We start from the raw sequence: 12,860 nt of genomic DNA on the forward strand, positions 1-12,860 counted from the left end.
GTTTGGACACACTTTCCCATTCATTTGAATGGGAAAGTGTGTACGAGAGAGGAGAAGAGGACTGGAGGCGAGAGCAGAGGAGATGAGGAGTGTGACAGATAGATCAGACACCAATGAGTAGCTGGATAGGGGAAAATGAGGACAGTATCAGATAAGACCGTTAACGCAGGTTTTTACAGTTCAGAAGGAGCACAATAGAAGCAGAAGCTGGGGGCGCCCTGGTGGTCGAGTGGTTAGAGCGCATGCTGAATAATTACAGCATCCTTGGTTCGAATCTGGCCAGAGACCTATGCTGCAGGTCATTCCCCTCTCTTTCCCTGTTTCCTGTCGGCCTCTCTGCCAGTTACTATCTAAAAAAAAAAAAAAAAAAAGCTGTGAGACCAAGGTTGGTACATTTTCAAACTGAACAGAGCAATGGCAAAATACAATCTAGCCTATCTCACTGCTTCATCAATGTCAAGGCTCTTATTTTTTTGTTCGGGATTTACCCCTGCTGTTGAAAATAAAAATAATAAATATGTATCATATTTTATTTATTTTTATTTTAAGTTGTAAGCTAGCCTACGCACATAACTCGAACCTAGTACTAAAAAAATGTAAAAGTGGTGCAATTATTGGGTGAAAATCGAAAAATTTGGGAGCGGCACTAAACCTCAAAATGTTAACAAAACCTCTGGCAGCCATTCTTGCGCAGTACTTGAAGGTGTGTGTGTGTGTGTGTGTGTGTGTGTGTGTAGATTAGAGTTGCTGCTTCGAGATTCTGCTACCCTCATCAGACAAGGTTTACAGATTGCTTCATTAACTTAATCAGGTTCCCTATTAGCATTACGTTTAAATCCCAAATATTGCCAAATAGATGCCTTTACTTTGCGCTTTTCACTGACTCTGCTATTCGATGTTGCGTCTCTGCTGCAAACTGTCACAGAGCAGACACTTTCAATTTGTAATTGCAGTGTACGTTGTCCGACTAAGTATAGTTAGCATTTTGCAATTGCAGTGTAACCAGTGTATGCCAGAACACCGTGTAACAACAACTACCACGGCAAGCCTAGTGTGCATGTGCATATACCTATTGTTTATGTGCATGATGAAATGTTTCTGTTGTGCAGTTATGCACTAGACGAACAACAACTTACTGAACAGCAACATGGTTTATTAATGGAGATCTGTACATGCAGAATTTATCTGCCTCGCTGACTGACTGTGTATTCTATACCTCCAGCAGGTGGTGTAGTTTCACTGTGAACACATAATATTCCTGTGAACATGTCACATGGGTTTGTGTTGTTTTGTGTGTGTGACTGTACTAACAAATGTATGTGTGCTGTAATGTGAGTGTGTCACTTAATGACAGAGATGGAGACAGTGGTAGCACTTATGTAACAGTAGCTTCCTTTTACTGGTCTTGCAGTAACTTAAGTCCCATGTCACCACTCCGTCACTCACAGTATTTATTACTTTTAAGACAGTCCAATACTGTACATGTCTGTGTGTGTGCTTTTAATGGCATACTAGCATGTTAATCAGAATGACACTTTAAATGTCATTCTGATGTTGTAAAATTAAGAGAAAATGTTCACACCTCTGGATGGAATTTCACATAAAATACAGATGTAAACATTTGATACACATCATACAAACAATCAGTAAAATACCTTCTGATTCTGAAATGCTAATCCTTTGTTTTATATGTTGTCTTTCATGAATACTAACAAACACAGCAATGTATTATGCTTTATACTTGTGAATAAAAAGTGCAGAAATACACACACACACACACACACACACTCAGACGGACACACAAGCACCACATTAATCACACCAATAGTTCCATAAATTGCGCTTTATGTCTTTTGCACCTCACCTTTTACATTCACCTTTACAGGAGTTTATTTACAGCCCAAAGGTGCAGTCCACTACTCTGAAGTGTTTACTCACCACAGGCATTAAACATAACTGTCAATTAGGACTGGAAGTCAGGGCTCCTAATGGTCTTGTTTAGACTGTCGTGTGGACAAGCATTAGCACATGGGTGTGTGTGTGTGTGTGTGTGGGGCGGGGGGGTAGAGTATGGGGGGGGGTGTTAGGATCTGTGTGTTTGGTATCTTTGTGTGTGTGTGTGTGTGTGTGTGCTGACTCCCCTTGATCATCCAAAGTAGTGAACATTTCACCTGACACCTTTACGAGAGGACAGGACCCCAGACTCATTTTTAAAATCCCCTGTCCACTTTGATGTGGCTTATTAAACACACCTGTACCTGATTTGTATGCCGCTCTCTTTCGTCTCTCACTCTCCCCTTTTCATTGAATACAAGGCTGTAAATACTTGTTATGAAAAATAATTGGAATCGTTGTTGATATCATTGGTTTATACAATTAATTTTAAAGGTACGTTTACATCTTTCAGTTTCAAAGAATCTTTGACAAATGTTAAGGTGCTCTTTTCCAATTTCATCACAATGGATTGCCCATAGTTTAAAAGAAAGGCTAATTAATCTGGCTTGTTCCTGCTGTCAAGAGATGCAAGTTTAGGTCCATTAATACATGCTGATAAATGATATATGCAAGTTGGATTTTTATGTCATTTCTCTTTAAGTTTTGTTGTGTCTGGGTATAATTCAGTGCAATTCAGCCCACCCTCAAGCCTGCACCTACACAAACAGTTTGTTAAAAAAACAAAACAAAAAATAACACCCAATTGCTATATCATAAAACTATAGCTGCATTAAGTTGTTGGTGAGGCACACAGGTGTGCGTCAGAGATTAATGTCTAAAGCATTTTGGAGGAGAAAGGGTTGATGGGAAGATAAAGGATACAAAGAGCTCATAAATTATCTGCATATATGAGCTGCTTATTTGATCAACGATAAGGGAAATGAGTCTACTTGCTCTCCAGTCTACACTCATGTGAAGCCTATGAGCCCTGCGATACCATCAATTTAGCTTTCAATGACAACTAGTCCTTAGTATGGATGAACACACCCTCATTGGTAAGCTATATGATAGGATTATGACTGTATTTGATATGCAATGGATGGAATTATCTAGATACGTTTAAATTGTTCTCTTACTTTAAAAGCATATAGGCTCAGCTAGGTCTTACACTTTACTGCAGACTTGGCAAGGCAGTAAATTGTCTGTTTTGCCCTTGAGGATCAATATCTAGACTGTGTCAAGGGCACCCCGGTTTCTTCTGCTAATAGTTTGTGAGGCGAAGAGGTTCTTCAAAAGGAACGGAAATGCCTCTGTACAATTGTGACTAATTGTGGCATGAATTCACAATCGTCTCTCATAACAGGCTTCACAGCTTGAGGTTTGTCATGTGCAATGGACGCCTTGCTCCCATTTTCACCTGCCGTTGCTCTCAATCAAACAAAGAGGTGGGGTGGAAGTTTCTTTTCATGTGTTCAAAGGCGACCGGTAGCTTGGATTTTTTCTTCTTCTTTTTTTTTTTAACAGAAACAATAACTCTTTTCATTGAGAACAAATGTTGACATTTGGAGGGAGCAGCAGCGGGTGAGAGAGGGAGTGAGAGGCAGGGCCCCTGTGTGCTTTGGAGAGTGCCTCTGGTGCTATTTGACAACAGTGCTGAGTCCCCGAGGGAGCCCACCTGAGAATAAAGCATGCATTTCAATAAATCAACTCCTAATGAAAGCAGTTGGGCTGAGCAGAGAGAAGCTGGCCAGGGGCTATAGCATCCATGACGTCCATATAGATGGCTGCCAGTGAAGCAAAGGTAAATAAAAAGGTGAGTAAAATATTTTGAGTTTCCGGCAGTGATGATCAAAAGAGGAACAACCTCCAGCATAAACAACAAATCAATATGTTTCAGGAAAAAGCATCACTGAATGTGTTTGTTCACCTTAAAAGACTTGTGGCATACACATAACATTTCTGACAGTGCGGCACTATTCACTGCAAAGTACACCATGAATTTATGCCACAAAAGACTTCTGTCACCCTAAATGGTGGGTTAAGTGAGTTTCGGTGGGTTTACCCTGCACTACATCCCTGGTGGCAGCCAAATATTACTACCTTTGGATGAGGCGGTTAGAGGGGGGAGGAGAAGAAGGAAGAGGAGGAGGAGGAGGAGGAGGAGGAGGAAAACCAAGGTGAAAGGGAGTCCCATGAGATTTGGACAACACTCAAGCTCAAATTCAACTGGAAAATGAAGGATTAGCTTTTAGTCTGGCTGGGAGCAATGATGGAAGCCTCTTCTTGGAGGATAGGAATAAGATATATTTGATCTTGAGTATTTCACATTCTACAAGGCCACAACTATGGGTGACATAATACTGGAATACATATTTATATCAAATAAGAAACCTTAAAAAATAAATATCTATATAATTGTGTAATATTGATAATTATTATTAATAATCATTCAATCAGAATTAAGCTTTTTTCCCTAAATTGTTTAATTAGTGTCCCAAAGCCGCTATAATAACCAAGCACATGATGAAAAGCAGAGGAAAGCCTGTCCGATTAGTGCCCATCACACAGCCCATTGGAGCTGGCAGATGCTTAGATAGACTTTTATGGATTGTTCAATGCCTTGCCGTAATGAAGCAGGCAGGGCTGACCCATCCTGAACCAGGCTAAAAAGCTCCAGGGATGGGCCCCGCTGGGAGCCCATAATGCCCGATGCGTCCCGCGGCTATATTAATCACACTGAAAAATAAATGTGTGGCAGTGCGAGAGAGGAGAGGTGGGGGGAAAAAAAGCGAAGAAAAATGAAATAAGTATGTCGTTTATCCCAATCAAGGTCATGAATATGTGGCCGAGGGAGCTTCTCTGACCAGAATGAGGCCCTAAAAGGAAATGATGGTCCATTTAGAAAGAATGGATTGCGCAATCTGTGAAAACTCATAATGTTTATGAAAAGCGAGATTCATCAAGCATTTCCCAGCTGCGTATGACTGACAGAATATAATGACCAGAGTAAATAAAAATGTCTGAGTGTTAAATACAGGTCTGTTACGAATAAAATAATGACTCTCCAAGATTTATGTAATAGTTGGGAAAACAGTTTAATATTTTCTCATTTGAATAATGGATATCATACCCCGCCAGTACATCTATACTAGCGCTTTTATTTTATTTACATTCAAAGATATAAATTAGTAAAAGTACTCCTGATAACAAGATTGTGTAGCTTTTTTCCCAAATAAAAACCGGCGTCCATGTATATATTTACAAAACAAACAGACGATGTCAGTTTCCCTTTTTTTGCAATACAACTTGCATAAATATAGGCATCATTTCGCCATCATTTAAAAAAATAAATATCAAATGTAGGCTATTCCACTTTGAAGTCCTCAAGTTCACTTCGGCTCCGTCCGCCTTGCGTCCCAATAATAACATCTCCTTTTGCAAATTACGGTTTCACAGAAAGGCCAAATTATGTTTTTCCACACGTAAATATATACTAAAATAACAAACCGTGGCAAATAAGCAAAACTATATGAACCTGAGAAATAACATGTAAATCACATATGATGGGAGATCTTTTTTTTTTCCAAACCAGCATATAAAATTATCCACAATGCATCAAAACAAAAGAAAAAATAAAATGAAATAATACAATAATCATCTGTAGAGAGAGTGTGTCAGCCTGTGTGGGGCTGAGGAAGCGGTAGCAGCTTTTCATTCCGACTATACGGTGGCACTGGATCCGGTTTGGAGTAAAGGTTATGGGGGTTAAAACATGAGGCTAAAAGGTGCTGTCCGTACTCGCCTTATAGTCAAAGCAATTGTGACACCTACCTGCAGCCCATGGAAATTAAAGAAAAAAACCCCCACATGGTCAAATGATTCATTCCCTTCACATTCCCAGAAAAACCCAAAGTTTATCAGGATGGCTTTACCCAAAACAGCTCCATACTACAAGTGCTTATTAAAATCCCCATTACTTAATTGCCAGTGAAAACGTGTATATTCTACACAGCGGCGTTTACGCTTTGAAATGTGCATAAGCAAAGTAACCACCACCACCACTACAACCAAAGTGATATATATATATTAAGGTGTAAATTTGCACTTGATGAATGCAGAGCAAAGTAACTGATTTGTTTGCTTTTGACTGACCCTGTGTAATTATAATTATCCAAAGCTGAGAGATAAGGTTCGGGGCCCACTGTGCGCGCACACACACACACACACACATAGACATCAGAGGGGACATTTAAAATTGAATTCCTGCTCAAAGTTATGGCAACATGTCCCTGCTTGTTGAATTCACAAGTTGCCACTATATGTGTATATGTGTGTGTGTGTGTGTGTGTATGCGCGCGCACGTGCATGTGAATGCGCGTGGTTAGGCTGAGGTGAGGCCTATGTGGTCTTATTTGAATGTCTACATATGAAGGTGTACTTTTGCACATTTGTTTACAATAGACTTCACTTATGATGTCCCTATCATTTATACTGAGAGTCAGCTGCAATTGAAAACCCCGCTGTGTTACTGATTATGAATTAATGAAATACCAAGAATGAAAGAACAAAATATGCATATAGTTTAAAAAAAAAAAGAAGAAAAAAAAGAATGACAATTATAAACTGATCATTCCACAAATATAACTGATCTGAAAAACGTATTATAGGCCATAGTACACGTTCATTTGCTTAGACGGTGCAGTGAAATGTCCATCTTAATAAATCATTTAGTCTCATAGTTTACTCCTAAAATCGTATTGATCTTAAAACAAGTGAAAACCACCCAGCAGTGAGATTATGTCACCTGTTTCTCATGCAAGATTGCTTGAAACAAGTCATTTTTGTTTTTCAAAAAAAACAAACAAACAAACAAAAAACAACCCCAGATTATCCAATGGCATCAGGACAAAAGTGACACAAAGAACACCAGTTGATTTGCATTGGAAAAGGAGTGAGCTAATTTGACTTTTTTTTTTTTTTTTTTTTTTGAGCGATTTCCCTCACGTGTTTTAAGAAAAAATACAACCTCAAGATTCAACACTAGATTAAATAAGTTTTCAAAATGGTTATCATTTTCTCAGCAGTGGTACCACGTCGTTATTACGTACCTTTCTTTCCCTCTAAATTTGCGGATCTGAAATGCTGTTGTTGCTGCTGCTGCTCGACAACAACAATCTGGTTTGGGTTATTTTTAACGAGGGGAGAGTCTGGCCTGTGTTTGGGGTTTGTGCTCGCCTCCAGAGAGCTGAGACCCTCGTTTGCAGCAGCGACGGCGGCGGCGGCGGCTGCAGCCAGACTCACTCCAGATGAATTAGTGTACCGCAGGATCCCTTGGCCCTGCAGGGGGCTGAAGTTGCCATAGTTTGTGTAATTGCTATAAAAGGGAGAAGTGTAATAAATAGGTCTTCCAAGGATGGAGGGGGTCGGGTAGAGGGAGGGGGAACTGGCAGCCGGGGAGGTGGTGGAGGACGTGGGGGGAGTAAGGAGGCCACCGCTGGAGGAGGGGCAATTTGGTTGCCCAGTCTGCCCCAGTTGCTGTTGCTGATGCTGCTGCTTTTGGTCTGAGGTAGCAATCTCCGCAAGCGACCACAATTTGGGCTTGACTGTAGGGTTTGGAGGCGCCCCCGAAGGAGGTCTGCTATCAAGGCATGAAGACGATTTATTGGTGTTAATATTGTTGCTATTGACGAGGCTCCGGGCCAAATCCTCGCGCTGGTTGTGAATATGGTGGAGATGATGGAGGTGGTGGTGGTGATGGTGTTGGTGATGATTGAGAACCGGCGCTTCGACCCCCGTTAGAGGTGAAGATGTGACGTGTTTGGGTGAGAGCTGGAACCGCGGCGGGTTGTGGTTCTGGGTCTGGTTCTGGTCCTGGTCCTCGCTGTCCTCGTCGTCGCATTTGTCGCCGCCCTGGTCAGAGCCCAGCTCTCCCACGCGACAGCTCACCTTCTCCCCGTCAGACTCCGCCGAGCACGAGTGGTCAGTCAGAGTGTCCACGTGCAAGCTGATACCTGAGAAATAAAAATAAATAAATAAATAAAATAAAAAATGAAAAATATGTTAGAAAAAGGACATAATATAGAGAGATGGAACAAACGAAATAGTTAAAAAAAAGGCAAAAAAGCGTTGGTCCAGTGTAATTCATGCAAATAATATTCTAAAGAAAAAACTTTTACAATGAATGCTCTTAAACTTACTTTGAGGTCAATTCATATTCAATGATCAAGTGTTTTCAAAGCAATCACTTTTGTGTTTAACCTCACACTCCAATAAGTTAAAAAAACGTTACGTATAAAATTACATTTATGTGATAATAATGCATGTCTACATAATTAATGACAATATTAAGATCCTGTCCAGATAATACTTTGTAACACTAACAATGTCATTTAGTTGAAGCAACTTATGAGTGATTGTGTGTGTGTCTATACTTCGCAGTGACATGCCATAATTAATAGCAATAAACTATTAATTTTAAAATGTTGGTTATTTATCCAACAAAAATAAATAAGATAATAAATAAAAATAAGAATAATAATCAATCAACATGCTTTCAAAAATAATACACAAAGGTTTCTCTTGCATTATTTAAATATCATAATGTATGTCTCTTTTAAAACATAACTTTGAATTTTTCTTTCCGCATACATAATTGATTATATTATTCAAATCAGATTATTTGTATTAAAAATGACTTCATAATTTCATATCTTCAATGTATTATTGCTCTAAATAAGTAATACAGTAAATAAAAGGGGTCTACACTCCCCCTCCTCTTCATCCCCCATCCTTCCCTGAATTGTTAAATGGATCATTGGCTCGGTCGCCAGATTATACCCCACCTTCATCCTCCGCTGAAGCCTCGCTGTTATCCAGGGTTTTGTCAGAGCGCTCCACCTCTTTCCTCTCCCCGTCCCCGTCCTCCTCGTCCTCGTCTTCGCTCTTATTCCTGGGCGCCCATGTCATCTTGTTCTCCTTCTTGAGCCTCCTCCTGGCGTTGGCGAACCATGTGGATACCTGCGTCAGGGTCATCTTAGTGATAATGGCCAGCATGATCTTCTCCCCTTTCGTCGGGTAGGGGTTCTTCCTGTGCTCCTGCAGCCAGGCCTTCAGGGTGGCCGTGGCGTCCCTGGTGGCGTTTTTACGGTACGCAGGGTCGTTGAGTTGGTAGGGGTACCCTGGACTCCCGTATGGGTGGTAACTTAATGCCCCGGCCATGCCCGTCGTGTGCGCGTCATATGGAGAGCTCTGGAGGAAAGTTGAAAAAAGTCTTAAGTCTGCCGTGTGCTTTCTGGTACCCACTTTGACAACTGTGTTTATTTCTTAATATAATATAATATAATAGGTTATAGTAAGGTGACTAATTGACAAAATACTCAGAAAATCAAATATTAAAACAATCTTAAAACTCGTGAAAAACATCGATTATGCTCTACTACTTTATCAACTCATTTTGGATTATGGAAACCTGTTGGAACATATGAAAAATGGCTGTAAAGCGCTATAAATACATTGTCAGGTTTTATCCATGCTTTTTTGTTTTATAATAAAATATGATTAAAATGTTTTGTTATGTGTGTGTTTATTTTACAAAGTTAAAAAAATAAATAAATCAGTGTGATTGTAAGCAGAGGTACTAAAAACACACCGTGTGGAAAAGCAGGCCGCAGAGAAGCATAAACTAATGGTTAACTAATGGTTAAGATCATTATCGGATTAACTAATAACAGGGCTCCAGTTAATATACCCGTTAAGGTCATAAAACGGATATTTCAATTTTCAGTAATCACCTATTAACTCCCTCATTTTCTTTCGGTGGCTGCTTTTTGTTTTGTTGTGGCAGCCGCAGTGTGTTAACACATCTTCTCTTTGCAGCATTACAAATCCCATTAGCAAATCACTTGATATGCACCTTTCCTAAAACGCTTGAAGTGCCCTGTGACATTAGCATTGCGAGTCTTGCTTTTCATGTTCAAATTCCGTTTATTCAACTCAGCATACAGTCAATAACTTCATCCCCTGGTGCTTTTAACGACTGCTGGGGAAGAAAGAGTTATAGCTTTGGTGTTATGTTAATTTTCTATGACACATAAAGTCACTGCTCAGAGACTAAAAAAAGGTCCAAATGAAAATCTTGGTTGGTATTCAGTTTTACATAATTAGCTGCGCAGTGAGCATTAAGCGTTGGTCAAGCCGGTACAATTTGCAGCTCATGCTTAAAAATCCCATTTAAGCCAAAGGGGTCAAGGATTTTATAGTCAGGACCCGGCGACTAGGCCACTGGGTATGAATGTATAGCAGTCGTGCATTAACTAGAAAAGTTCCGCAAGCAGGTACAGACGTGTGAATCATAACATAAACATTGTAAACCGGTGCTGGTTTAATCGCGCTGTGTGCCTGTGAGAGACACTTTAACATTTTGCGCACTAAAGACTTTAACACGCCGACACATTCACCGACTGTGAAGCTTATTTTACAGAATCATACACGGATTTATGAGATATTTTACCATGTAAGATGGGAATCCCGTGGTTGGATCCGTGGAGTATGACAGTGGACTGGAGAAGCCTGCACCAGCCGAGGCGGAGAAAGCAGCCGATCCAGGGTAAGGGCTGAAGGCTGAGCCAGAGGACGACCTCGCCAAGTCTTCATTCCGCGGGGCAGCCAGAGCCGAGGCCCCGTAAGCCGGACACGAATAAAGTGCCAAAGAGCCCGGGGGCTGGTAGAGGTAACCCTGAGGATAGGACATTGGTGAGCGCGGTATAGGTCGCCGATTCCAAAAAGGAAGGGAAAAAACGCGCAGGGCGGCGGGCAACAACAGCCAAAACAGTAAACAATTAACTCAATAATCAGCCGTGCAAACAGTCATCAGACAATGAAAATAAAAAAAAGTCCTCCCTCCACAGCCCCCTTACTGGGAAAAAAACCCCGAAAGATCTGTTAAAGTGCCCACATAGAGGCAATGTGGCATGCGTCTTGATCCCCTAGCGTCCGGTGTTTTTAGTACGCAGCACTATGAAGTGAGGAGTTAGGAGGGAAGGAGCCAGTGGAGTTTCAGACACACAGAGCATTGGGGGAAACTGGAGCTGTCACTCCGGCTCATCTGAATATACCATCCCCGCCCCCTTTCTGCCTCATAGAAATGGAGCCTCTGAACAAAACCAAGACTCCACACTGCAAAAAGTAGCTCGGCTCTCTGCATCTTGACTGGAGTCGTCTAGTTTAGTGTGAGGTATAAAAACATATTTTATTTTCAATAAAATGAGAAAATACACCAAGTGGATGAGATTGTTACTGTTTCGTCAATTGCTACGGTCTGACTTGTTTGTCATGTGTTTCAGGTGAATTAACCTCACAGGTGATGCGGATCAGAATTTAAAATTGACATTTCCTTTTTTATTATTATGGTTATTGTTTTAAGGTTTGGATGGCACATGACGTCTGTCTGATCAAAACTTGCGCTGTACAAGAGAGAGAGCGAGAGAGAGAGAGAGAGAGGGAGAGGGAGAGAGAGAGAGAGGCTATAAAATGGCCAGTGCTCTTCCACTTGCAGCTGGTTATTTTGTCAGTCCAGCTATCAAATGTGGACACATCCATGAATGCGTGCGAGCACCGATAAGCGCGCGCACTCCTCGGGCAGTGAGCTCTCTGGCCTGCGGGAGGCGTAACCGGCTCCTTAATTTCAACCACTTAGCTCATCTCAAATACGCTCATCCCTTATTATTACAATTACATCCATCAGCAATAATAAAGCTGTTGGCGCTGGCTGATTGTCTCTGTATGAGAGACATTCTCGCTTTTATACAGACACTAAGCTTACCACCAACATTATATAAGTGTGTGTGACTGTGTGTGCGCGCACTTGTATTGGTGAGTTTGACAGTGTTTGCCAGTGTGTTTGGGCAGTCACCTGTCTCCACTGTTGAGTATCTTTGTGTGCGCTTTTTTTTACTTGTCTACATACAAAACAGGGCATAGCCTTGTCCTTTATTATTGTGATTACAGACATTATGACCTCTGTTGGAGACAAGCGATACAGCACAGCATGTTGGAAACCTGAAACTGTGACAGAGGTTTTGGGACGGGCAGTCAAGGTGGCAACTATTGGCTAGACGAGTGGCCTAGCAGTCTTCCTCATCAGCATTCATCCAAATGAATATATTCATCCATCAGGTGCTTTTTTCCCTCCACTGCAGTGTGGTCTAGCAGTGTTGTAAACAGCAACGCCACAATTTAAATCGCTGCAATACAGCGTGCCTGTGAGCAGGACTGACACCTTTATTTATAACACATAAACACCTGCATGTATTACGGTGAACAAATGATCTTTTACTCATAAAGATTACTTATGTGCACCGACACACATAATCATTATACACTGCAGTTTTGTTAATTAATTCACAATATCCCACAATGTCCTGTATTCTAATCCAGACTTAATTACAACCATAATGGGGGCAATTTTTCAATTTAGGCTACACTTACAGAGGAGACCTGCAGTGTTATGACTATTATATGTCTAACAGCACATACTGTTATTACATGCCTGTTTGTATTAACTACAATATTGTCATGATTTTTTATTTTTATTACTAAACACCCCCATTTAATTCCCAATAAATGCATCATATTTTAAAAAGTCTACTCATGTTTTGTTTTAACATTATAACTGCTGTTCATATTTTAATACCATCACTGACACGCCATAATAACAAACAAGTTACATGTATAAAAAGCTTTGACAATACTGTATACTGTGTTATATCTTATAGAGCTTCATCACATAGAAAATGGTGTCTGAATACATTAAAAAACAGTTACAGCAGTCAGTGTGTATTAATATGATATGTCAGTAAAAACAGGCATACCCCATTTCCCTCTGGTCACTAAGAGATTAAATATAAAAAGCTAAATTGATTTTTTAG

General features: G+C 40.6%; 1 protein-coding gene across 1 annotated transcript; it reads right to left on the reverse strand.

Moving 5' to 3' along the window:
• Positions 1-7,035: 7,035 nt before the first annotated feature.
• On the reverse strand, positions 7,036-10,684 carry irx2a (iroquois homeobox 2a). Its single transcript, XM_053327092.1, has 3 exons — positions 10,445-10,684; positions 8,778-9,183; positions 7,036-7,946 (listed from the first exon to the last, which is right to left on the reverse strand). The coding sequence occupies exons 1-3, from the start codon at positions 10,682-10,684 to the stop codon at positions 7,036-7,038; spliced, it is 1,557 nt and encodes a 518-aa protein (XP_053183067.1).
• Positions 10,685-12,860: the final 2,176 nt, after the last annotated feature.

The sequence above is a fragment of the Scomber japonicus genome, chromosome 10, assembly GCF_027409825.1.
Source record: "Scomber japonicus isolate fScoJap1 chromosome 10, fScoJap1.pri, whole genome shotgun sequence".
Taxonomy (NCBI): Eukaryota; Metazoa; Chordata; class Actinopteri; order Scombriformes; family Scombridae; genus Scomber; species Scomber japonicus.

What these genes read in the sequence shown, in the direction of transcription:
- irx2a (XM_053327092.1), bottom strand. Translation starts at nt 10,684, where the DNA reads ATGTCCTATCCTCAGGGTTACCTCTACCAGCCCCCGGGCTCTTTGGCA. An exon ending in CGGGATTCCCATCTTACATG is followed by an intron (nt 9,184 to 10,444) that starts GTAAAATATCTC and finishes ACTTTCCTCCAG; the next exon opens with AGCTCTCCATATGACGCGCA. An exon ending in GGCTTCAGCGGAGGATGAAG is followed by an intron (nt 7,947 to 8,777) that starts GTGGGGTATAAT and finishes TTTATTTCTCAG; the next exon opens with GTATCAGCTTGCACGTGGAC.